At 47.1% G+C, this 22,040-nt stretch overlaps 2 protein-coding genes, 1 long non-coding RNA gene and 2 pseudogenes across 36 annotated transcripts in view; all 5 read left to right on the top strand.

Moving 5' to 3' along the window:
- The first annotated feature begins 2,808 nt into the window (after nt 1-2,808).
- DNAJC28 (DnaJ heat shock protein family (Hsp40) member C28) lies at nt 2,809-6,364 on the top strand. 3 transcript variants are annotated; one of them, XM_016947188.4, is made up of 2 exons: nt 2,809-2,961; nt 5,151-6,364. In XM_016947188.4, exon 2 carries the CDS (start codon nt 5,182-5,184, stop codon nt 6,346-6,348), a length of 1,167 nt encoding a protein of 388 aa, XP_016802677.1. In that variant the 5' UTR covers nt 2,809-2,961; nt 5,151-5,181; the 3' UTR covers nt 6,349-6,364. The 3 variants fall into 3 exon arrangements, with proteins under 3 accessions (XP_016802677.1, XP_063659830.1, XP_063659829.1); XM_063803760.1 differs by having other exon boundaries at nt 2,814-2,938; XM_063803759.1 differs by having other exon boundaries at nt 2,932-3,497.
- Nucleotides 6,365-10,761: 4,397 nt separating this feature from the next.
- LOC134809273 (uncharacterized) lies at nt 10,762-12,080 on the top strand. Its single transcript, XR_010154601.1, has 2 exons — nt 10,762-10,842; nt 11,991-12,080. It is a non-coding gene; the product is annotated as an uncharacterized LOC134809273 (long non-coding RNA).
- Nucleotides 12,081-12,333: 253 nt separating this feature from the next.
- LOC129138261 (small ribosomal subunit protein uS7-like) lies at nt 12,334-13,000 on the top strand (annotated as a pseudogene).
- Nucleotides 13,001-14,551: 1,551 nt separating this feature from the next.
- The window catches only part of TMEM50B (transmembrane protein 50B), a 57,533-nt gene continuing 50,044 nt past the window's right edge, over nt 14,552-22,040 (top strand). For 16 of the 32 annotated variants that reach the window (XM_063803414.1, XM_063803410.1, XM_054675056.2 and 13 more), the window contains exon 1: nt 14,552-14,754. The gene's annotated coding sequence lies outside the window, so the exon portion shown is untranslated. 32 annotated transcript variants of the gene reach the window in all.
- LOC134809272 (putative uncharacterized protein encoded by LINC00596) lies at nt 18,091-21,902 on the top strand (annotated as a pseudogene).

Raw genomic sequence — 22,040 nt, 5'->3', positions numbered from 1 at the left:
AAGTGCTGGGATTACAGGCGTGAGCCACCGTGCCCAGCCAGAGTATGGCCTTTTATATGGACAATTTATTGAGAACATTCTGTCATTTCTATCTTGTTTTATGTATTTTTATAATTTTAATGGATTGAAGGGGAAAATTCTTATTTTTTTACTAATGAAATTTTCCCCTGTACCTAGAGAAGGGACTTGCTTTGTGGGCTGAATACACTGATAAACCACTGGTATTGGGAAGGAGGATGGACAGTCCCCGCCCCTTCCCCAGCCTTCGCTGGGCACTCAGTTGAAGATTTCAAAAGGTCCTTGAGCAGCTGGGGAGGCAAGGCTAACTTCAACATTTCTGTTTTCTGCGTGAAGTGTTGACACTTGGAGTGTATTTTAATTTTACTTTTTTTTTTTTTTAAATAAATAGAGATGGGGTCTCCCTATGTTGCCCAGGTTGGTTCAAATCCCTAGGCTCAAGTGATCCTCCCACCTGGGCCTCCCAGAGGGCTGGGATTACAGGCATGAGCCACTGTGCCTGGCCTTGGAGTGCATTTAGAAGCAAGGCTGGGAGATATAAGGCACCTTACTGGGCCTGGAAGCAGAAGAGGGGGATGGCTACTGGCAACTTTTAGGAAGTTTTGCTTGGTGGCTTTTTTTTTTTTTTTTTGAGACAGTGTCTCGCACTGTCACCTGGGCTGGAGTGCAATGGCGCAATCTCGGCTCACTGCAACCTCCACCTCCAGGGTTCAAACGATTCTCCTGCCTCAGCCTCCCGAGTAGCTGGGATTACAGGCATGCGCCACCACGCCCATCTAATTTTTTGTATTTTTAGAGAGATGGGGTTTTTCCGTGTTGGTCAGGCTGGTCTCAAACTCCCGACCTCAGGTTATCCACCTGCCTCAGCCTCCCAAAGTGCTGAGATTACAGGCGTGAGCCACTGCGTCTGGCCTTATTTTTCTTTTTAAAAATTTTTTAGTGGCCAGGTCTTACTCTGTTGCTTAGTTTGGAGAGCATTGGTACGATCATAGCTCACTGCAGCCTCCAACTCCTGGGCTCAAGTGATCCTCCCACCTCAGCCTCCTGTGTAGCTGGGATTACAGGTGGGCACCATCACACCTGGCTAATTTTCTTAAAAGTTTTGTACAGATGGAGTCTCACTATGTTGTTCACACTGGGATTACAAGCATGAGCCACTGCACCTGGCCTGTTTTTCTTTTATGCTGCTTAAGATGCTGCCTAGAAGAGTTAACTTTAACAGAAATCCTATTTTCTTTCTTTCTTTCTTTTTTTCTTTTTTATTTTTTATTTTTTTAGACGGAGTCTTGCTCTGTCGCCCAGGCTGGAGTGCAGTGGCACGATCTAGGCTCACTGCAAGCTCCGCCTCCCGGGTTCACACCATTCTCCTGCCTCAGCCTCACGAGCAGGTGGGACTACAGGCGCCCGCCACCACACCTGGCTAAATTTTTGTATTTTTAGTAGAGACGGGGTTTCACCGTGTTAGCCAGGATGGTCTCGATCTCCTGACCTCGTGATCCGCCCGCCTCGGCCTCCCAAAGTGTTGGGATTACAGGCGTGAGCCACCGCGCCCGGCCAGAAATCCTATTTTCTTTCACATGAGTTATTTTGTTGATTGTTTGCTTATAACTAAAGCCCTCAGAATCAGAGTTTATACTGTATCTTTTTCTGTGTTCCTACATAGATGGCAATAAATGATTCTAATGTTTATGATGTAGAAGCTGAGGAGGCTAATACCTATTTCTGGCTCCTTTTAGGAGACACAGTCATAACAAAAAATATTGCTTAATGTGCGAGGCACAGTGCCAAGTGGTTTACATACATTATGTAATTCTCCCCCTAAAAAAGTCAATGAAGTTGATACAATTATTATTTCATTATATGTAAAATAGGGAAAACAACAGCATTTATCTCAGAGGGCTGTTGTAAAGATTAAATGAATGCCTGTAATCCCAGCACTTTGAAAGGCCGAGGCAGGCAGATCACCTTAGCTCAGGAGTTCGAGACCAGCCTGGCCAACATGGTGAAACCTGGTCTCCACTAAAAATACAAAAAAATTAGCTGGGCATGGTGGTGCGCACCTGTAATTCCAGCTACTCGGGAGGCTGAGGCAGGAGAATCGCTTAAACCCGGGAGGTGGAGGTCGCAGCGAGCCGAGATCGCGCCACCACACTCCAGCCTGGGCGACAGAGCGAGACTCTGTCTCAAAAAAAAAAAAAAAAAAAAAAAGTAAATGAGAATATACATAAAGCACTTAGTACAATGGCATACTATTTACTATAGTTTACTATTTATTGCAACTCTCATTTTGCAGGTATCTTGCCTAAGGTGCAAGCAGAAGAAACAGGATTTTCAACCCAGATCTGAAAACTCCCAAGCCTCTTTTTCTTTTTATCCTTTTTCTTTTTCCTTGTTAAAAAACTTGCTTCCTGTACAGAGAGGGGAAATGCTCAGTCCCCACGTCAGTGGTTGAACTCCAAGCCAGAAGATCCCTATTTTGATTTTGTCCTCTGGCCTGTCGCCAGCCCCTCAACAGTACTTGAATTAATAAAACGGCAGGTTTTAAGCCTCATGTATCTGCGCAGATGGCTCCTTCTGTGACCCCGAATAAACCTGTTCAGGTCCCGTTCCGGGGAAACAGCCTTGCCTTCCCCTGCCCCCAGAAAGTTACCCTCGCCCTCCGAGCCACAACTCCCCACGCCGCCAACTCGGTCTTTACATCATTTTCGACGCCCCCTAAGTCCCTCCCGAGAGGCGCAGGCGCACATCGCCCCTTCTAGCGAACTACATCTCCCACAATCCCAATCGGCCGGACCACCTCCGCTCGGGGCGGGGACGGAGGCGGAGCTGGTGGTCCCGGGTCGGGACGAAGGCTCCCGAGGTGCCCTGCCTGGGTCCTCCGGGGTAAAGTTCGTTTGACGGAAGATTGTCCGTTTCCCTGGTAAGGTCACCTGTCCCAATCAGGTACGATTCTGCCTTCCGTACCCCCGAGCCCCTCAGTGTAAAGTGGCAAATGGTCTAGCCCGGCGAAGGCACCAGCTGGAGGCGGTGGCAGGGACACCCGCAGTGAAGGGCGGACCGCGCACGCATGCGCAGAGGCGTGGCAGGGGGGCGGGAGCCGCGGAACCCCTACCCCAGGTCTGCGCAGGTGAGGAGGGGGCGGGGCAGGACCGACCTCCCTTGCCATGATAACCACCTTCGCAGCCGGCTCCCAGACCGTTGGCACCGATTGCCTAGAAAATAGGGGGTCTCAGGAGCTCCGTTTTAGCGTTTATATATCCCAATTCCAATTAAGCCACTTCCAGTATTTTTTGGCCATTGTCAGTGTACAAGTCTTCCTCCTCTTCGAGACCATGTTATTGCAATAGCAGCAAACGTGTTGGGAGGCCTCACAATTCATCGTGGTTTTTCTGGCCTCTGGCAGATAGCTCCTTCCTAGCGAGCTGTGGAGCTTAAAGTCTTTTGGACACTTGATTCTATTCAATCCAGTATCAGACCAGGTATGTACCTTGTCCATAAGTCGTCTTATGAGAAGACTCCTTGAGACGATGCAGACTCTCGTGCAGTTTATAATCGGCTGGAGGTATAGACAGTTAAAGCAAGCCTCCTTTTTTACTGTGCCCACCCCTAACCATTTTGCTTACACCTTGTTATGGGACTTGGTTAAATTGCTTAACCTTCCGGACCTACGTTTTCTCATTAAATGAGAAGATTGGATTAGATGATCTCTAAGAACTTTCCACTTGTAAAATATACGGTTAGTTAGTGAGGGGTAGAATCCAGATTCTATCTATCTATATTTTTTTGAGACAGAGTCTCACTCTGTTGCCCAGGCTGAAGTGCAGTGGCACGATCTCGGTTCACTGCAACCTCCACCTCCCGGGTTCAAGCGATTCTCTTGCCTCAGCCTCCCGAGTAGCTGGGACTGCAAGCGCCCAGTTAATTTTTGTATTTTTAGTAGAGACAGGGTTTTGCCATGTTAGCCAGGCTGATCTCGAACTCCTAATCTCAGGTGATCCACCCACCTCGGCCTCCTAAAGTACTGGGATTACAGGCGTGTGCCACCATGCCTGGCCCCAAAATATGTTAACACTAAACTTCATCAGCTTCCACTTTTCTGCCCACATCAGTGAAATATAGCTATAAGAATGCAGCTGGTGGGGCTGGGCGCGGTGGCTCACGCCTGGAATCCCAGCACTTTGGGAGGTCGAGGCGGGCAGATCACGGGGTCAGGAGATCGAGACCATCCTGGCTAACACGGTGAAACGCCGTCTCTACTAAAAATACAAAAATTAGCCTGGAGTGGTGTCGTGCACCTGTAATCCCAGCTACTTGGGAGGCTGAGGCAGGAGAATCGCTTGAACCCGGGAGGCAGAGGTTGCAGTGAGCCGAGATCATGCCATTGCACTCCAGCCTGGGTGAGACTCTGTCTCAAAAAAAAAAAAAAAGAAAAGAAAAGAAAAGAAAAGAAAAAAGAATGTGGCTGGGCACAGTGGCTCACCCCTATAATCCCAGCACTTTGGGAGGCAGAAACTGGCAGATCGTTTGAGCTCAGGAGTTGGAGACCAGGGTGGGCAACATGACGAAACCCCATCCCTACAAAAATACAGAAATTAGCCAGGTGTGGTGGTGCACGCCTGTAGTCCTAGCAACATGAGAGGCAGAGGTGGGAGGATCACTTCAGCCCAGGAGGTTGATGCTGCAGTGAGCCACGATTGTGCCACTGCACTCCAGCATGGGCAACAGAGCAAGACCCTCTCTCAGAAAAAAAAAAAAAAAAAAAAAGGCTGAGCGCCCCCGGTGGCTCATGCCTGTAATCCCAGCACTTTGGGAGGCCGAGGCGGGTAGATAACCATGTCAGGATATCCAGACCAGCCTGGCCAATATGGTGAAACCCCTTCTCTACTAAAAATACAAAAAAATTAGCTAGGCGTGGCTCTGGAGGTGGAGGCACCACTGCACTCCAGCCTGGGTGACAGAGCGAGACTCTGTCTCAAAAAAAAAAAAAAAGGAAAAAGTTGACAGCAGCATTCAAAAGAACTGCCCCTTGTTGTACTTGTAAATTCATGCTGTATCTTTTACCTTATTGCTGAAAATAAGAAATTAACTGATAATACAACTTTGTTCAACCTATATTTGTTGTCGTTTTATAGGTCATTGCTAGGAAGAACTCTGGGTACAATAATGAATACAATGTATGTGATGATGGCTCAGATCTTAAGATCTCACCTGATAAAGGCTACAGTGATTCCTAATCGAGTGAAAATGCTTCCATATTTTGGTATCATTAGAAATAGAATGATGTCAACCCATAAATCCAAAAAGAAGATCAGAGAATATTATAGGCTGCTGAACGTGGAGGAAGGATGCTCTGCAGATGAAGTCAGGGAATCTTTTCATAAGCTTGCCAAGCAATATCATCCTGACAGTGGCTCTAATACTGCTGATTCTGCAACATTTATAAGGATTGAAAAAGCTTATAGAAAGGTGCTCTCCCATGTGATAGAACAAACAAATGCCAGTCAGAGTAAAGGTGAAGAAGAAGAAGATGTAGAAAAATTCAAATATAAAACACCCCAACACCGGCATTATTTAAGTTTTGAAGGTATTGGTTTTGGGACTCCAACTCAACGAGAGAAGCAATATAGGCAATTTAGGGCAGACCGTGCTGCTGAACAAGTGATGGAATATCAAAAGCAGAAACTACAAAGCCAGTATTTTCCTGATAGTATAATTGTTAAAAATATAAGACAGAGCAAACAGCAAAAGATAACGCAAGCTATAGAACGTTTAGTGGAGGACCTCATTCAAGAATCCATGGCAAAAGGAGACTTTGACAATCTCAGTGGGAAAGGAAAACCTCTGAAAAAGTTTTCTGACTGTTCTTACATTGATCCCATGACTCACAACCTGAACCGAATACTGATCGATAATGGATACCAACCAGAATGGATCCTTATGCAAAAGGAAATAAGCGATACTATTGAGCAACTCAGAGAGGCAATTTTAGTGTCTAGGAAAAAACTTGGGAATCCAATGACACCAACTGAACAGAAACAGTGGAACCATGTTTGTGAGCAGTTTCAAGAAAACATCAGAAAATTAAACAAGCGAATTAATGATTTTAATTTAATTGTTCCCATCCTGACCAGGCAAAAAGTCCATTTTGATGCTCAGAAAGAAATTGTCAGAGCCCAGAAAATATACGAGACCCTTATAAAAACAAAAGAAGTCACAGATAGAAACCCAAATAACCTTGATCAAGGAGAAGGAGAGAAAACACCTGAAATCAAGAAAGGTTTTTTAAACTGGATGAATCTGTGGAAATTTATTAAAATACGATCATTTTGATGTTTACTATCATAAATCATTCTTAGTTCCACTGACACTTAACATGGAAAATGAGATTTATTGCTATAATACAAGAATTTAAGAACTGTGCCATTGTACTTATCACAAAACTAATCACATAGCCAATGATGTGTGAGTGAGAAACTTATCAGGTTTGTCCTGAGGATATAGCAAGAAAAGAAAATAACTGAAACTCCTTTTTTTTTTGAGACGGCGTCTCGCTCTGTCACCCAGGCTGGAGTGCAATGGCACAATCTAGGCTCACTGCAACCTCTGCTTCCCAGGTTCAAGTGATTCTCCTGCCTCAGACTCCCGAATAGCTGGGATTACAGGCACACACCACCACACCCGGCTATTTTTGTATTTTTTTTTTCTTTTTTTTTGAGACAGAGTCTCACTCTGTCGCCCAGGCTGGAGTGCAGTGGCGCGATCTTGGCTCACTGCAAGCTCCATCTCCTGGGTTCACGCCATTCTCCAGCCTCAGCCTCCCAAGTAGCTGGGACTACAGGTGCCGGCCACCACGCCCGGCTAATTTTTTGTATTTTTAGTAGAGACGGGGTTTCACTGTGTTAGCCAGGATGGTCTTGATCTCCTGACCTCGTGATCCGCCCACCTCGGCCTCCCAAAGTGCTGGGATTACAGGTGTGAGCCACCGTGCCTGGCCTATTTTTGTGTTTTTTGTAGAGACAGGGTTTCACCATGTTGGCCAGGATGGTCTCAAACCCCTGACCTCATGATCCACCTGCCTTGGCCTCCCAAAGTGCTGGGATTATGAGCTTGAGCCACCACACCCGGCCTAATTTTTATATTTTTAATAGAGATGGGGTTTCACCATGTTGGCCAGGATGGTCTCGATCTCTTGACCTCATGATCCGCCCCCCTTGGCCTCCCAAAGTGCTGGGATTACAGGCGTGAGCCACCATGCCTGGCCAAAAATAACTGAAACTTCTAAAGAAAATAATTTAGTTCATTCTGGTGTTAAAATGTTGGTCATCCAGTGAAATGAGCTAGGATCAGTTTTCTGACTTAGGAATCATACATGAATTCCAAAAGTTTTGGTGCAGTTTTGAGCTGTAATAACTAACTTAAAAGCAGTGACTCTTGCCATTTTCAAACATAGGTACTTAAACAACAACAGGGAAACCGAAAAATATGTTATCAAAAGTCACAAAACTGAAGTGTTATGAAATTTAACCAATTAAACCTCCAGATGACTTTTTTTTTTAAACGAGCTTGCTGGATTTATATTCCTGAACTTATTAAGGCTCAAAACCGTTCCAAGACTTTTGGGACACCCTCCATATGGGTGGAAATATTAAGATCAGGAAATTAGCCTACTGGAATTACTGTACTTTTCTTTTTATGAGGGCCTTCTCTGTGGGTACTGAATGAAAAACACACCAAACATCCAGATTCTATTTTTTCCTGTCTAACTTGATGGTTTATTGGCTGCAGACATCAGTGAAGCTAGTTGATTTAGCAATTCTAGAAATAAACTCCAGTGTCCGCTTTTTTTTTTGAGATGGAGTTTCACTCTTGTTGCCCAGGCTGGAGTGCAATGGTGCAATCTTGGCTCACTGCAACCTCCACCTCCCGGGTTCAAGTGATTCTCCTACCTCAGCCTCCCAAGTAGCTGGGATTAGAGGTGCCCGTCACCACGCCCAGCTAATTTTTATTTTTTTTAGTAGAGATGGGGTTTCACCATTTTGGCCAGGCTGGTCTCGAACTCCTGACTTCAGGTGATCCACCTGCCTTAACCTCCCAAAGTGCTGGGATTACAGGCGCGAGCCACCGTGCCTGGTCCAGTGGCCACTTTGTTTTTTTGAAATGGAGTTTTGCTGTTGTTGCCCAGGCTGGAGTGCAGTGTTTCCTTCTTTAATCCAGAGTGCTGTGTTACAGAAGTGGTTCAGAAGTGAGGGACTCACCACCTGCATTTTGGAAGAAAGTGTTATTTTGTAAAATGTGTGATAGTTAAAACAACAAACAAAACTACACCTTCAAAAAGAAATTTTTGGCCTCTAGCTTAGATGCTGCAGCATTAATTGGCATAATATGTGATTAGAATTTATTGAATGATTTGTCATTTGGCTTCTACAATGATAGTATCACCGTAAATAAAATTGTGAACAGTATGGAATGTTGCTTAATAAGAGCTATAGTTCCAAAAACATTTTAGAAGGCAGTAATTTTGTGACTCTTGTTAAAAGTGGGAATTCGAGGCCGGGCGTGGTGGCTCATGCCTGTAATCCCAGCACTTGGGGAGGCCCAGGCGGGCGGATCATGAGGTCAGGAGATTGAGACCATCCTGGCTAACACGGTGAAACCCGGTCTCTACTAAAAATACAAAAAAATTTAGCTGAGCATGGCAGCGTGCGCCTGTAGTCCCAGCTGCTGGGGAGGCTGAGGCAGCAGAATGGCATGAACCCAGGAGGTGGAGCTTGCAGTGAGCTGAGATCGCGCCACTGCACTCCAGCCTGGGTGAGAGAGCAAGACTCCGTCTTAAAAAAAAAAAAAAAGTGGGAATTAGATGCAAGAGGCTTAACCGCATTACAGCAACATAGATGAACAAAACCATTTTCCATATTGGTCAATGAGAAGGTAAGGTTACCAGAAAATGTCAGTAAATTTTTAATTTCAGCACAGTGCACTTTATGTTTGTAAATGTTGTCTATGTTAATAAAGTTACTATAATGATTATTCAATGTCCCTTTGTTATAATGGTAATAATATTTCGGGCTAGACACCTAATTTTTTTTTTTTTTTGTAATGGAGTTTTGCTCTTGTTGCCCAGGCTGGAGTGCAATGGTGCAATCTCGGCTCACTGCAAACTTTGCCTAGTGGGTTCAAGAGATTCTCCTGCCCCAGCCTCCCAAGTAGCTGGGATTACAGGCATGTGCCACCACGTCCGGCTAATTTTGTATTTTTAGTAGAGACAGGGTTTCTCCATGTTGGTCAGGCTCGTCTCAAACTCCTGACCTCGGGTGATCCACCTGCCTCAGCCTCCCAAAGTGCTGGGATTACAGGCATGAGCCACCGCCCCCAGCCCTGAATGCGTTTTTTTAAAAAATCTTTTTGATTGGCCAGGCACGGTGGTTGATGCCTGTAATCCCAACATTTTGAGAGACCAAGGTAGGAGGATTGCTTGAGCCCAGGAGTTTGAGACCAGCCAGGGAAACATGGTGAAACTCTGTCTCTACCAAAAACAACAACAACAAAAAAAAACCAGGTGTGGTAGCACATTCCTGTAGTCCCAGCTACTTGGGAGCCTGAGGTGGGAGGATCGCTTGAGCCCAGGAGGTCAAGGCTGCAGTGAGCCATGATCACACCACTGCACTCCAGCCTGGGCAAGAGTAAGACCCTGTCTCAAAAAAAAATGAAAAACAAATCTTCCAGGCTGGAGTGCAGTGGCACGATCTTGGCTCATTGTAACCTCTGTACCCCGGGTTCAAACGATTCTCCTGCCTCAGCTTCCTGAGTAGCTGGGACTACAACCACCTGCCACCACACCTGGCTAATTTTTGTTATTTTTAGTAGAGACAGAATTTCACCATGTTGGTCAGGCTGGTCTCAAACTCCTGACATCGTGGTCCGCCCTCCCTGTCCTCCCAAAGTGTTGGGATTACAGGGGTGAGCCACCGCGCCCAGCTCAGGTAATGTTTTTATAGCAGTGTGAAAATGGACTAATGTAGTACCCCAGCATAAGAGTTTTGAGGAGACATAATCATTCAGACCATAACACCCATGATAACTCTGATCCTCCAGTTCCATGAGCCACAGAATCCTACTCATTATTTAAGCCAGTTTGAGATGTTCTTTTCTGTTACTTATAACTGAAAGAGACCAACTGACAAATGTATACACTGTCTTCAGAGTCTAGATGTGGAAAGAAGTATTTCCTCTTCTGCTGGAGTCAAATTATCTTCCAGGCCTTGGTTTTTTGTTTCCCATCTAAAGATCAGTCTTTTCTCCTAAATGACTGACACTGAATAGCCATCCTTTCAGGAGAGAGTCCATTTCAGACCCACAGGAAGTATGACGTTAGTCTCAAGACACCTTTATCAAAATACAACAGTTCTAATAGCTGCCTAAGACTTATTCAGATGAAATCTTTTTGTTATACAACCACATAAGCATATGGAGAAAGAGAGAGAATATTTTGGGAAGTACCTGTTTATGCAACATGTTTTAGCCTTTCAGATAGTTCCTGTGGTACACATTTGGCTTGTACACTCAAAAGATGGATGTGAATACCACTCTATCAGAGTAAGTTCATGAAGCAGCCCTGAGAGAGAATAAACTAGAACCCATGGGGCGTAGCGTGAAGGACAGCCTGGATTGTTCCTTTCTCTTAATAGGCTTGTACCAACTGGACTGCATTTTCTGTCTAGTTTTAGGTGAAGTAGATCTTTCAGAACCTGTCCTGGCCCAAACCTGAAAATGGTCCTGAAGTCACAATGTCTCCAGAATCTAGGAGCGCCTCTCTGAAGTGCTTGGGTAACAGGAATTTAACAAAACATATGCTTCAGTAGCTACATGGTAGAAAACCAATTGAATTAGAAAATGTGTGGTTTTTCTTTTTTTTTTTTTTGAGACTTAGTCTCACTCTGTCGCCCAGGCTGGAGTGCAGTGGTGCAATCTCGGCTCACTGCAAGCTCTGACTCCCAGATTCAAGCTATTCTCCTGCTTCAGCCTCTTGAGTAGCTGCGATTACAGGTGAGCACCACCATGCCTGGCTAATTTTTGTATTTTTAGTAGAGACGGGGTTTCACCATGTTGGCCAGGCTGGTCTCGAATGCCTGACCTCATGGTCTGCCTGCCTCGGCCTCCCAAAGTGCTGGGATTACAGGCTTGAACCACCGCACCCGGCCATGTGTGGTTTTTTTTTTTAAAGGCTGATTTACAATTCTACTAAATACTTAAATTAGTACATTTGGAATTGACAGCGAAATGTTGACATCAGCAACTTAATCCCCGTATCTTTCAAATGCCTTTTTTTTTTTTTTTTGAGACGGAGTCTTGTTCTGTCACCCAGGCTGGAGTGCAGTGGCGTGATCTTGGCTCACTGTAACCTCTGCCTCTCGGATTCAAGTGATTCTCCTGCCTCAGCCTCCTGAGTAGTTGGGATTACAGGCATGTATCACCACACCCAGCTAATTGTTTTTTCTTTTTAGTGAGACGGAATTTTACCATGTTGACCAGGCTGATCTGGAACTCCTGACCTCAGGTGATCCAACCGCCTCTGGTTCCCAAAGTGCTGGGATTACAGGTGTGAGGCACTGTGCTCGGCCAAATGCCCATATTTTTGAAAGCATAACTAAATACATGTTTGACTCTTTGTGGAATAGAGGTTTATAGACTGAGAGAAGCAAATTGTGCTATGGTTTGAAGGTGTCCCCAAAAAGTTCATGTGTTTGAAACTTAATTACTATTGTAATCATGTTGAGAGGTAGAACCTTGGAGATGTGATTGGGTCATGAGGGCTCCACCCTCATGAATGGATTAATGCTGTTATTGTGGGAGTGGGTTAGTTATCTTGGGATTGGGCTCTTGGTAAAAGGATAGCGTCAGCCTGATTTTTCTCCTTCTGTCTTGTATGCTCGTTGGCCCCTGTCTGTCTTGTTTTCTACCATGGGATGACACAGCATGAAAATCCTTACAAGATGCCAGCACCATGCTCTTGGAGTTCCCGACTTCCAGAACTGTGGACCAAATAAAACACTATTGTTTATAAATTGCCTGTTCTGTGTTATTCTGTTATAGCAGTAAAAAAGGACTTCAGACAAGCTGCATTAACATAAGTCTCCACTACTAAAAAAGCAACTTAAAGCATGTGCATCCCAACGGTAGGTGAACAGTAATGTCTTCCTTCATATATGGAGGTAATCATTTTTCTACAGATATTATTCTGTAACAAAGCTTAAAAAAATCCTGGGAAACCTTAAAATATTAGTACTTTAAAAAGCAATGGCCTGTCTGTGCCAGGGCAGCATGTGGTCCATGCTGATCGACAGAGACACTCAGGCTGTGCCCTCAGGATGACCGAGTGGGAGACAGCAGCACCAGCGGTGGCAGAGACCCCTTGACATCAAGCTCTCTGGGAAGTGGAGCACTGATGATATGCAGATCAATGGCATTTCCCTGCAGGATTACATTGCAGTGAAGGAGAAGTATGCCAAGTACCTGCCTCACAGTGCTGGGTGGTATGCAGCCAAATGCTTCCGCAAAGCTCAGTGCCCCATTGTGGAGCCCCTCACTAACTCCATGATGATGCACAGCTGCAACAACAGCAACAACCTCATGATCATGTGCATCATCAAGTATGCCTTCGATTTCATCCACCTGCTCACAGGCAAGAACCCTCTCCAGGTCCTGGTGAACGCCATCATCAACAGTGGTCCCTGGGAGGACTCCACATGCATTGGGCGAGCAGGGACTGTGAGACAACAGGCTATGGACATGTCCCCACTGCACTGTGTGAATCAGGTCGTCTGGCTGCTGTGCACAGGCACTCGTGAGGCTGCCTTCTGGAACATCAAGACCATTGCTGAGTGCCTGGCAGATGAGCTCATCAATGCCACCAAGGCCTCCTCCAGCTCCTATGCCATCAACAAGAAGGATGAGCTGGAGTGTGGGGACAAGTCCAACCGCTGATTTTCCTGGCTGCTGCCTAATAAACCAGTCTGCCCTTTGGGATGCCTCCCCCACCCCCCCCCAAAAAAAGTGATGAGATTTGGAAACTTCTAATTGTCCCCTAATATCTAGTTTTCCTTCCTTAGTACTGAAACCCCATTGTCCAGCCTTCTTTGCAATTTGGTGTAGTCAAGTGACTATTTTACTAGCAGAATGAAAACAAAAATGGTACATGCAACCCCTGCCCCTTTCAAAAGGTTCTTAAAGAGAGGAGAGTGTTCCCTTCTGTATCCTCTCTTCTGGTGGAATGCCAGCATTGTGACATATTTCAAAAGTAAATTATTCAGCACATATTTATTGAACACCTAGATCCTAGCCCATGTATAAGAGCTACAGGAGAAGATTATCCAGGATGGCATTTTTGGTGATAATTCCATGATACAAAACCTTTTACTTCATTATGCCTCAAGTAAAATGCTTTTTAGATTTCCACTGATAATAACTCTACTTGGCTGGGCACAGTGGCCCACGCTTGTAATCCCAGCATTTTGGGAGGCAGAGGCGGGTGGATCACCTGAGGTCAGGAGTTCAAGATCAGCCAGGTGAAATCCCGTCTCTACTAAAAATACACAAATTAGCCAAGCATGGTGGTGCGCACCTGTAATCCCAGCTACTCGGAAGGCTGAGGTGGGAGGATCGATTGAGCGTGGGAGGTAAGAGGCTGCAGTGAGCCAAGATCACACCACTGCACTCCACCCTGAACAACAGAGCAAGACTCTGTCTCAAAACAAACAAACAAACAAACCACCCAAAAAACAAAGCTCGACTTTCCCCCAAACAACTAAATGGTTATAGGCATTTCTGTAGGAAATTTAGACGGGGCTTCCAAACGCTGTTAAAGTTATGTTGAAAATCCAAGAGGCTGAAAGATATCTGACTATAAGAAAGAAGAAGAAGAAAAAAAAAAGACAAAAATCTACGTGAATAGACGGGAGAGCGCCGAGCGAAATCAGAAGACTAGTTGTATTGTGAGGATCACCTCGGGTAACCAGCACTCGCTGGGTAGCCCTGGTTTACTAACTTCAACTTTCTGGGGCTCCATTTCTGAATTGAGGGGATTAGAAAAAGGCATCTCTAAAGACCCTCCGTTCCCGAGAACCCTCCCGGAGCACCTTCCCTACTCTGGGCAGCTCGCAGACAGACAAGACTGATCGGCCATAGGCGAAGGGAGACCCTGGTCCCCCGGGTCTCGAGCTCCGTCCGCACGTAATCTCACGGTACTGCACTTCAAATCAGCGTGCAGAAACGCAGCAGTGGGAGCCCGGCGGCGGCCGCCCACCGGCAGGGGACAGGAGAGGCCCGTCCCGCTCTGTCCGGAACCGTAGATAGCTGGGTCTGGACTCCGGCTCCGGGAGGCCCGCAGAGCAGCCCACCCAGTCCCTCGGAGCTCGCCCTGCCCCCGGCCGGCCACTTGCTGCACGCCGATTGGTCGCGAGGAGCTCCCGGCGTCCCGCTGCGCCCAGCCAACGCCCTCTCCCCGCCCCCTCGCGTCCCGCCCCGCCCCCGGCCGGCCACTTGCTGCGCTCCGATTGGTCGCTGCGGTGCACACGGCGCCTCGCCCCGCCTCACCGGCGCTCTATCCTCGCGTCGGCTTCCAGCTCCGGGCTCCCGGGGCTGAGGCTGAGGTGGAGCCGCGGGACGCCGGCAGGGTTGTGGCGCAGCAGTCTCCTTCCTGCGCGCGCGCCTAAAGTCGGCGTGGGCGTTTGAGGAAGCTGGGTGAGTCCTGTCTGTGGGTCTCCGGCGCCAGGCAACCGTAGAGGGCTCGCGCCCGCCGCCCGCGCGTAAGGAGGCGCCCTCGTCGGGCCCTGTCCGGCCCGGCCTTCTGAGGGCTGTGGGGCCGTCCAGCCGGGTTTTCCCTGCGTTCGGTGCCGGCCTGCAGACTCGGGCCCGCGGAGCCCCCGCCGCCCCTTCTTGCCCCTGCCCGCGTCCCTTCGGGCCGACCGTGACCGTGGCGCCGCCGCGACCCGCAAGCAGCCCGGGGAGGCTGCCCTGCCGCGCTGTCACGCCGTCAGGTTGCGTTCCTGGGGAGGGCTGGAGAGGCTCCATCTCGTGCCTTTCACCTTCTCGCGCGGCGGGCACGGAGGCGACGGTTTTCGGGACGCCCTGCTGCGGCCGCGACGCCCTCCCGAGGCCGGAGCGAGGGCCCCGGGGCGGCTCCAGCCCTTCTTCGCCCCTCCCGTTTGCCCCGAACCATTGCTAGGAGCCTGTGTTTTCTGCACTTTTCTGATTTCATTCTTACGAGAGTCAAGTACAGAGGCGGGAGGGGAAAGGGAAGGGGAACAACATTCTTTCGAGAATTATAAACCTTGAGCTCCGTTAAATAAGTAGCAGCAGAGCATTGTCACTGGAGCAGTGGTAGTCGCGGGTAGGACCGTTTCGGTTTTTAGCCAATAGGCTGGTTAAAGGTACTTAAAACAGTAAGTTGGAAGGTGCTGAAATTCTAAGGTAAATACATGACCTTTCAAAACCAAAGCAGTGAGACGGGCTGGGCTGGGCTGCTCCCCGCTGCGCGTGCCTGGGTCGGGGGGTGCGGAGGGGCAGGGGGCGGAGGCCTCGGACGGGACGGGGTGGGAGGGAAGTGGCATCCGCATCGTCTTACATCGCGCTGTAAGACCCGATTTTCTCTTTTCGGAGGATCCCATCTCCCTTCTCAGACTCTTCATCCTACCTGCACTGTGGATCCCTTGACACTTCAGAGGCTCTGAACTCTCAGGCCCGTCACACTTTTTCATCATTTTGTTTCTTGTCTTTTAAACCTGCATGCATTTCAAACGTAGAGCAAACATTAAACATTTTTTTTTTAAACTGAAGATAGTGATGCAAGACTTTGTTATTGAAATGCAAACCAAAAGTTATCTTGAATATTTATCGCGCTGGAAAAGCAGGTTTAATTAGAGTGAGGTGGGGACGTATATTTCTTCTTCCGGAGACACAGCCTTCCCACTCACCATCCCAATCCCTCCTCTCTGTCATCTAGGGTTACAGCAGCCTTACACTGGCTAGTCTTTTCTGAATTCTGAATTCACTTCTGGGGGCCAAGGTAAAGAATTTATCGTATTTTATCCTCATTTTTCTTTTCTGTTTTTTTTGAGACAGAGTCTCCCTCGTTGACCAGGCTGCAAGTACAGTGGCCCTATCTCTGCTCACTTCAGCCTGCACCTCTAGGGTTAAAGGGATTTTACAGCCTCAGCCTCCCGAGTAGCTGGGATCACAGGCGCCTGCCACCATGCCTGGCTAATTTTTATATTCTTAGTAGAGAGAGAGTTTCACCATGTTGGCCAGGCTGGTCTTGAACTCCTGACCTCAAGTGATCCGCTTGCCTCGGTCTCTGAAAGTACTGGGATTACAGGTGTGGGCACCGCGCCTGGCCTTTTAAAGTGTATTATTATTATTTTTAAATTTATTTATTTATTTATTTTTTTGAGACGGAGTCTTGCTCTGTCTCCCAGGCTGGAGTGCAGTGGCAAGATCTCGGCTCACTGCAAGCTCCACGTCCTGGGTTCACACCATTCTCCTGCCTCAGCCTCCCTAGTAGTTGGGACTACAGGCGCCCACCACCACGCCCGGCTAATTTTTTGTATTTTTAGTAAAGACGGGTTTTCACTGTGTTAGCCAGGATGGTCTCGATCTCCTGACCTCGTGATCCACCTGCCTCAGCCTCCCAAAGTGCTGGGATTACAGGCGTGAGCCACTGTGCCCGGCCTAAAGTTTATTTTTAACTTATGTATATATATATAATTTTTGAGGCCGAGTTTTGCTCTTGTTGCCCAGGCTGGAGTGCAATGGCGCGATCGTGGCTCACTGCAACCTCCGCCTCCCAGGTTTAAACGATTCTCTTGTCTCATCCTCCCAAGTAAGCTGGGATTACAGGCGCCCGCCGCCACGCCCAGCTAATTTTTGTATTTTTAGTAGAGACTCGAACTCCTGACCTCAGGTAACCCCCCCGCCTCGGCCTCCCAAAGTGCTGGGATTACAGACGTGAGTCACCGTACCTAGCCCGTTTTACTTTTTAAATGATTAAAGTAACATTCAGGTTGTTTAAAACATTTAAACATGACAGAAGAATATCAAGTAAAATTCAGACAGCACAGAGGTATGTCAAGTTAGGATTCCTTGTTTGTTCACTCTTTACATCCTCAATTCCATTCCCTAGGAGGGTATTATACTATAATATTGCTCGGCAACTGATGATAATATAAGGACACATTTCCTTCATAAGCACGTGGAGACCTACCTCATTTCCTCCCAACCCCACCCCTCACTTTGGAGACCGGGTCTCACTGTGTTGCCCAGGCTGGAGTGCAGTGGTTCCCTCACGGCTTGCTGCAGCCTTGGGCTCAAACGATCCTCCCACCTCAGCCTCCTGAGAAGCTGAGACTATAGGCGAGTGCTACCATGCCTAATTTTTGTAATTTTTGTAGAGACGGGTTTCTCATATTGCCCAGGCTGGTCTTGAATTCCTGAACTCAAGCCATCCACCTGCCTCAGCCTCTCAAAGTGCTGGGATTACAGGTGTGAGCCATCCTGCCCAGCCAACCTGCCTCATTTTCAGAATGTTGCATGGTATACCGTTGTTTGGATGTACCCTAATATACATTTTTTGGTTCCTTATTGATGGACATTTTGACTGTTTCTGGGTTTTAGCCATTAAAAGCTTTGCTTTATGAAAATCTTTTTGTCGTTGTAGGGTAAGTTTCAGGTAGATAATATAAACAGATAATTGTACTTTGATATAATTTTATTTCACAAGGAATCTTTTTAAACTTAAAGTTTTTTTTTTTTTTTTTTTTTTTTTTGAGATGGAGTCTCACTCTGTCACCCAGGCTGGAGTGCAGTGGTGCGATCTCGGATCACTGCAAGCTCCACCTCCCGGGTTCACACCATTCTCCTGCCTCAGCCTCCCGAGAAGCTGGGACTACAGGCACCCTCCACCACGCCCAGCTAATTTTTTGTGTTTTTAGTAGAGACGGGGTTTCATCGTTTTAGCCAGGATGGTCTCAATCTCCTGACCTCGTGATCAGCTGGCCTCGGCTTCCCAAAGTGCAGGGATTACAGGTGTGAGCCACCACGCCTGATGTTATAACTTAAAAGATTTTATAATTTAAAAGCAGTAGCTAAGTCTATTTGGATTAAATGCATTTCTAAGATTCCATGTATTCTTTTTATTTTTATTTATTTATTTATTATTATTTTTTGAGACGGAGTTTTGCTCTTGTTGCCCAGGCTGGAGTGCAATGGCGTGATCTTGGCTCACTGCAACCTCCATCTCCCAGGTTCATGCAATTCTCCTGCCTCAGCCTCCTGAGTAGCTGGGATTACAGACATGCGCCACCACCCTGGCTAATTTTGTATTCTTAGTAGAGACGGGGTTTTGTCAGGCTGGTATTGAACTCCCGATCTCAGGGGATCCACCCACCTAGGCCTCCCAAAGTCTTGGGTTTACAGGCATGAGCCACTGTGTCTGGCTGTATATATTCTTTTATATTTAGAGGCTGGAACAGAAAATTTTGAAGACTGTATTAAATAATAGCGGATTTATTACTCTTCTTACCACGAAGTGGTGTTGACCTTAAGGTTATATTGCCTCATTTAATTGGGTTGGCAGAAGTGATAAGAGAGGTCCTTCAGATTAGAGGGGGCTCTGTTGCCCAGGCCGGAGTGCAGTGGCGAGATCTCGGCTCACTGCAACCTCCACCTCCTGGGTTTAAGTGATTCTCCTGCCTCAGCCTCCCGAGTAGCTGGGACTACAGGTGCGTGCCACCACGCCCAGCTAATTTTTTGTATTTTTATTAGAGATGGGGTTTCAACGTGTTAGCCAGGATTGTCTTGTTCTCCTGACCTCATGATCTGCCCACCTTGGCCTCCCAAAGTGCTGGGATTACAGGAGTAAGCCACCGCGCCCAGCTGCTTGTTCTTTTTTAAAAGTAATTTCTTCCTGGGCGCGGTGGCTCACGCCTGTATTCCCAGCACTTTGGGAGGCCAAGGCGGGTGGATCACGAGGTCAGGAGTTCAAGACCAGCCTGGCCAAGATGGTGAAACCCTGTCTCTACTAAAAATACAAAAAAGTAGCCGGGCCTGGTGATGGGCGCCTGTAATCCCAGCTACTTGGGAGGTGGGGGCAGATAACTGCTTGAATCCAGGAGGCGGGGGTTACAGTGAGCCAAGATCGTGCCACTGCATTCCAGCCTGGGCGACAGAGCGAGACTCCATCTCCCCCAAAAAAGTAGTAATAATTTCTTTCATTGCAAATTTTATCTCAGGTACAAAAAAGCATATAAAACATGTATAATTTAAAGAATACTATTGCAATGATAATTTTGTATCCACTACCAGATTAAGAAACAAAATGTTTGGCCAGCCGCAGTGGCTCAACACCTGTAATGCCAGCATCTTGGGAGGCTGAGACAGGCAGATCACTGAAGACTGGGCGTTGGAGACCAGCCTGGCCAACATGTGAAACCCTGTCTCTACCAAAAATATAAAAATTAGCCGGTCGTGGTGGTGGGCACCTGTAATCTCAGCTACTTGGGAGGCTGAGGCAGGAGAATTGCTTGAACCTGGGAGGTGGAGGTTGCAGTGAGCTCAGATCACGCCACTGCACTCCATCCTGGGTGACAGAGAGAGACTCTGTCTTGAGGGTGGTGGTGGTGGGGGAACAAAATGTTTGCATTTTTTTCTTCCAGAGGTAGCCTCTGTCCTGATTTGTTTGTGTTTATCTTTCTCTTGCTTTTTTATTTTATTTTATTTTATTTATTTATTTATTTTTATTTTTTGAGATGGAGTCTCGCTGTCTCCCAGGCTGGAGTGCAGTGGCACGATCTCAGCTCACTGCAAGCTCCGCCTCCTGGGATCATGCCATTCTCCCGCCTCAGCTTCCTGAGTAGCTGGGACTACAGGCATGTGCCACCACGCCTGGCTTTCTTTATTATTTTTATTTTTATTTTTTTTAGTAGAGACAGGGTTTCACCGTGTTAGCCAGGATGGTCTCGATCTCCTGACCTCATGATCCACCTGCCTTGGCCTCCCAAAGTGCTGGGATTACAGGCGTGAGCCACCGCGCCCGGCCTCTTGCTTTTTAAAATAAGCTTTATGCATGTATACATAAATTCACATACATATACATTTATACATATGTGCATGTTTACAAATATATACATAAATTTGCACACACACTCCTATATCCTAAACAGTATACTTAGTGGGTTTTTTTTTTTTTTTTGGAGACAGAGTCTTGCTCTGTTACCCAGGCTGGAGTGCAGTGGCACAATCTCGGCTCACTGCTGCCTCCGCCTTCTGGGTTCAAGTGGTTCTCCTGCCTCAGCCTCCCAAGTAGCTAGGATTACAGGTGACCGCCATTATGCCCGGCTAGTTTTTTTATTTTTAGTAGGGATGGGGTTTCTCCAGGTTGGCCAGGCTGGTCTTGAATTCCTGACCTCAGGTGATCCACCCACCTTGGCCTCACAAAGTGCTGGGATTACAGTGGTGAGCCACCTTAGTTTTGAATGAATAGTGTTACAAACACAATTCTCATGCAGATAGATAGGGAGCGTGTTTCAGTTTTGTTTTACTATTATTGAGAGTACTTAAAAGAGCTGTGTTTTTGTTTTGTTTTGTTTTGAGATGGAGTCTGGCTCTGTTGCCCAGGCCGGGGTACAGTGGCATGGTCTCAGCTCACTGCAACCTCCTCCTCCCGGGCTCAAGCAGTTCTGCCTCAGACTCCTGAGTAGCTAGGATTATAGGCGCCTGCCACCATGCCCGGCTAATTTTTGTATTTTAAGTAGAGATGGGGTTTCACCAGCCTGGCCAGCACAGGCTGGTCTCGAACTCCTGACCTTAGGTGATCTGCCCACCTTGGCCTCCCAAAGTGCTGGGATTACAGGCGTGAGCCACCATGCCTGGCCAAAGAGCTGGTTTTAAGAGGATATAAGGAATTGATATTTATGTAATTTGTAGGGAAAGAAATGTCTCAGTATTATGGCTAAGTTAGTTTGATTGGTTAATGTTCCACAGGGCAACACAATCATAATATCTTTGGGATTGATTTTCTTACCAGGCTATAAAATCAAAACACCTCATTAATTTCTGCAGTTAAACCTCAGAGGGCTATAAACTGTCTGCATCTTTATTAATAGTGGGCTGTTCATTAAATAAACTATAATAACAAAGTTCTGTCCCTGAGAGTGTAGATGAAGTCCAGACATACTTATTAGAAAATGCTAGAGCTTTCTTTTTTTTTTTTTTTTTTTTTTTTTGAGACGGAGTCTGGCTCTGTCACCCAGCCTGGAGTACAGTGGCAAGATCTCCACTCACCGCAAGCTCTGCCTCCCAGGTTCTCGCCATTCTCCTGCCTCAGCCTCCCAAGTAGCTGGAACTACAGGCGCCCGCCATCACACCCGGCTATTTTTTTGTATTTTTAGTAGAGATGGGGTTTCACTGTGTTAGCCAGGATGGTCTCAATCTCCTGACCTCGTGATCCGTCCATCTCAGCCTCCCAAAGTGCTGGGATTACAGGCATAAGCCATCGTGCCCAGCCCGAGCTTTTTTTTTTTCTTGAGACGGAGTCTCGCTCTGTTGCCCAGCTGGAGTGCAGTGGTGCCATCTTGGCTCACTGCAACCTCTGCCTTCCAGGTTCAAGTTATTCTCCTGCTTCAGTCTCCCGAGTAGCTAAGGTTTCAGGCGTGCGCCACCACGCCCGGCTAATTTTTGTATTTTTAGTAGAAATGGGGTTTCACCATGTTGGCCGGGCTGGTCTTGAACTCCTGACCTCAAGTAATCTGTCCACCTTGGCCTCCCAAAGTGCTGGGATTACAGGCATGAGCCACCGCACCCAGCCAGTGCTAGAACTTTCTAAATTTGGGATTGAAATTTCATTTTATTTATTTTTCTGAGACAGAGTCTTGCTCTGTCACCCAGGCTGGAGTGCAGTGGTGTGATCTTGGCTCATCGCAACCTCTGCCTCCCAGATTCAAGCAATTCTCCTTCCTCAGCCTCCTGAGTAGCTG

This window comes from Pan troglodytes, chromosome 22, assembly GCF_028858775.2.
Source record: "Pan troglodytes isolate AG18354 chromosome 22, NHGRI_mPanTro3-v2.0_pri, whole genome shotgun sequence".
NCBI classification, from domain to species: domain Eukaryota; kingdom Metazoa; phylum Chordata; class Mammalia; order Primates; family Hominidae; genus Pan; species Pan troglodytes.
This window is presented reverse-complemented; position numbering and strand designations above follow the sequence as displayed.

Bases quoted from the DNA above. Each gene is read 5' to 3' on its own strand.
- DNAJC28 (XM_016947188.4), top strand. From the start codon at position 5,182: ATGAATACAATGTATGTGATGATGGCTCAGATCTTAAGATCTCACCTG.